Source organism: Chaetura pelagica, unplaced genomic scaffold (genome assembly GCF_000747805.2).
Source record: "Chaetura pelagica isolate M959 unplaced genomic scaffold, ChaPel_1.0 scaffold3, whole genome shotgun sequence".
Classification (NCBI taxonomy): domain Eukaryota; kingdom Metazoa; phylum Chordata; class Aves; order Apodiformes; family Apodidae; genus Chaetura; species Chaetura pelagica.
The window spans coordinates 738,006-741,408 of NW_009952974.1; the positions used below are offsets into that span (position 1 = coordinate 738,006).

The 3,403-nt window shown below is 51.3% G+C and overlaps 1 protein-coding gene across 1 annotated transcript in view; it reads left to right on the forward strand.

The window, feature by feature from the left end:
* Positions 1–3,403, forward strand: part of ITGB5 (integrin, beta 5) — a 45,751-nt gene that overhangs the window by 10,382 nt on the left and 31,966 nt on the right. The window contains exons 3-4 of the mRNA XM_009996027.1: positions 1,632–1,793; positions 3,210–3,305. Coding sequence (XP_009994329.1) covers positions 1,632–1,793; positions 3,210–3,305 — 258 coding nt within the window. The remainder of the gene's footprint in view (positions 1–1,631; positions 1,794–3,209; positions 3,306–3,403) is intronic.

The following is a 3,403-nucleotide window of genomic DNA, read 5'->3' on the forward strand; positions in this document are numbered from 1 at the left end:
CTGCCTGTTCTGCCCCCCCTGCCTGCTCTGCCCCCCCTGCCTGCTCTGCCCCCTCTGCCTGCTCTGCCCCCCTGCCCTGCCCACACCAGTGCTTTCCATAGGAAGTGTCTTTGCAGCTGGGCTGTGGCAGCTCACAGCATCTGACAGTAAAACAAGGCAGAGCTGGGGTTTGCCTAAATAGGCTGAGCAGTGAGCTCTGGAGGACTTGGCACTGTTCATCTGCACTGCATTGCCTTAAGTTTTACTGGCTTTTCTGCCATCCCTTCCCAAGGGATTTCCTCTGTGTCGCTCTGAGCTGAGGGCTGGAGGGAGGGGGATGCTGGATGTCTGGGTGGGGAAGGAGAGGGGCTGCATCTTTGCCAGCAGATGGGTAGCCTGGCCAGCCCAAGGGGAAGCTCTGGGAGAGGGGGCTTCCTGGCTCCAGTCTCTGCCACAGCAGGATCTCCCTGCCATGGTTGGCAGGAGGGACCTTGGCCCGCCCAGCTTGGCATGAGCTGGCAGTGGGAGCAGCCAGCGAGCTCAGGGGTGTGCTGCAGTACTAGTTTCCAAGAATTTATTTTGAGCTTCTCTATTTCCTTCTACCTCCATTGCAACAAGCTGCTTCAGTGTGCTGCTGCAGGCACAGGGCTGCTTCTTGGGCTGGTGCAAAGCTGGAAACCTGGGGAAGCTCTGTGGGAGGGAAACCTTTATCATCTTATCCCTTTACTTGAAAAAAAAAACAGCTGAACAAATCTGTCCCTGCATCTCTGTGCAAAGGTGGTGATAACGTCTGGTCCTTGGACAGAGGGACCAAGGAGGGTTCAGAGGACACTTCTCATGCTGTGCTTGACATCTCTGTGCTTTCATGGGGACCACTAGAGCGTGGCTTGGACTTAGCATGTTTTTAAATATACAGAGGTTGCTCACAGCAGAGCTGTGTGGGGCAGCTGTGTGTGAATTAGTGCAGGCAACCACTGCCAAAGGTCACCTGCCAGGTTCTGCTCTAGCTCTGTGTCCCTGCTCATCCCTGTGGTGCAGGAGAGGACTGAGCTGTTTGGGCATGCACAGTGGGGCACAACAGAATGGCTGGAGGCTTGAAGGCCCCATGGCTGCCAGAAGATGTGTGAGGAAGGGGACCACGACAAAGTTCCTGTGCGTGTATGTCGTGCCCCAAAGCCAGCCCCCTTGGCCAGGGACCTCACGTCATGCATTACAGCTCAGAAACAGCCTTTATGAGCACGTGGTAATGAAAATGCTGAGCAGAGATATCGCAGTTTTTGCTGTTGCCTTGGCTGCTCCTCAGAGCTGAGGAAACAAGGTCAGAATAAATGAGTGTGGAGGAAATTGGCAGGTCTCCCTTGGCTTTAAAAGCAGCTGAACTTCTTATTCTTGGATCTGGGTAGAATAGGTCTGGTGGACAGTCCACATACCTCCTCATGCCTTTTTAAGTAAGTGTGTCGGAAGAGAATTCTGGGAAATGCTAGATGGGCCCCTGACATTTTGTTTTCTTGCCAGGGATGGGTGGACAGGAGCACAGTTCATGTCTAATTAGTGCTGATGTGCACATGGCTGACACCATGTGCAGGGTGAGGGATGAAGTGTGGGCTTGGCAGGGGTTGATCGGCTGTCTCATGGGGTTTGTTTTCCCCCAGGAGAAGATCGGTTGGCGTAAGGAGGCATCTCACCTGCTGGTCTTCACGACAGATGACGTGCCCCACATAGCCCTGGACGGGAAGCTGGGAGGACTGGTGCAGCCCCATGATGGCCAGTGCCACCTGAATGAAGCCAACGAGTACAGTGCATCCAGCCAGCTGGTGAGGGGGGTCAAGGGGTTCCTTGGAGACTTCAGGGTGTTGGTGGACCTTCATAGAGACTAGCCATCCTTGACGCCAGCAGCTTTTGGCAAACACAGCCCCTGACCTGCATGGTTTCACTCAGTCCTGCAGTTTGCAAGTAACATGTGCTGTTCCTCTTGGGCATCCCCCCACAGTGAATGCTTCTGTGTTGCTTAAAAATGGAGTAGGAGCTTAGCAGGCTCCTTCAGGGCTCATTGCAAAGGAGGGGAAAGTATCTTAGTGTCCTGAAGTGCATCAGATTTGCCTGCAATGTGTAGAGGAAAGATAAAGTATGTCATCCCTTTTCTAAGACCTCCAGTGGACTGCCAGCTTTTCCCTGGGGAGGCTGAGCCTCCCTTGTGATGTGGCTGCACTAACAAGCACAACAGGACACTCTTATTCACATCACTTGTTTAAACACAACACTAACATATGTCTTAGTAATAAATAGACAAACTGGCCCTTTAAAATAATTTAAACCCAGAGGAGGAAACTTCTGGGGTGAGCGAGCACTTGCCTGCCCCCTCATTGTCACATCCTCCTGCAGGAAGGTGCTTTATCCAGCAGATCACAAGCCCTAATTATGATTTTTCTTCCTGCATGGATGTCACCTCTTAACAGGAGCCGTTTCTGGATGGGAGGTAGGCTCCTGGGGGAAAAACCCTCTTTCCACCTGCCTGTGCAATCATTGCAAGCACATGTGTACCAAAGTACAGCTGCTGTTCTGATGTGGAGTTGTGCTGGGGAGCTGGGAAGGGATGCTGCCTTGGTCTGTCCATGTTTGAGTCTTGAAGGTTCAGTCAGCCCTCCTGTTTGTTTTTTTTTTCTGAGGACAGCCCTTCAGAAGCAGCCAGGCATTGCAAATTCAAGCCGGTCTCTTGAAAGCGAGCCCTGGTTTGTTATTTTGTTACTTGTGGGTAGCTAGAGCCATCTTTTTTTGAGGGGAAGTCTGCAGAATTAAAGAGTTTATCCTAATCTCTTTTTGGTTCCATTATGCAGGAAGAACAGGCAATGGATGTTTATGCTCTGGGAGAAAAATCATACATTTCCCCTTACTGCAGTTCTAGATCTCCCTGCCTCACATCCCTGGAGATAGTGCCCAGCTGGTTACACACCTGTCTCCCGGTGGGAAAGCAAAAAGAGGACAGAAAGAAATCCAATGTTTGAGGTGTTGCCAGTCACATATTCTAGTGAAGGGTGTAGCAGAAATATTTAAGGGATGACAGAATTTCTTCTACTTGAGCTGGCTTTCTACTGCTACATCAGGGACTTCATCCCACAGCAAAACATGCCACGTTTCTGGAATGAATTTTGCTGTTGGGAGGAGAATGGTAATGAAATTAATCTTTGTTTCTGTGTTACCTATCGGTCTTCCTGCCCTTTACGTGCCTCTAGGATTATCCTTCCCTGGCGCTTCTGGGGGAGAAACTCGCTGAAAACAACATCCACCTGATTTTCGCCGTCACAAAAAACCATTACATCCTGTACAAGGTGAGTGCGACCGAGCAACCCGGCGTGGGGGGATGTTGAAGGGGCTGGTGAAAGCATCTTCCTGTTGGCACCGTGTAGCAGAGGCAGCCACAGCCACT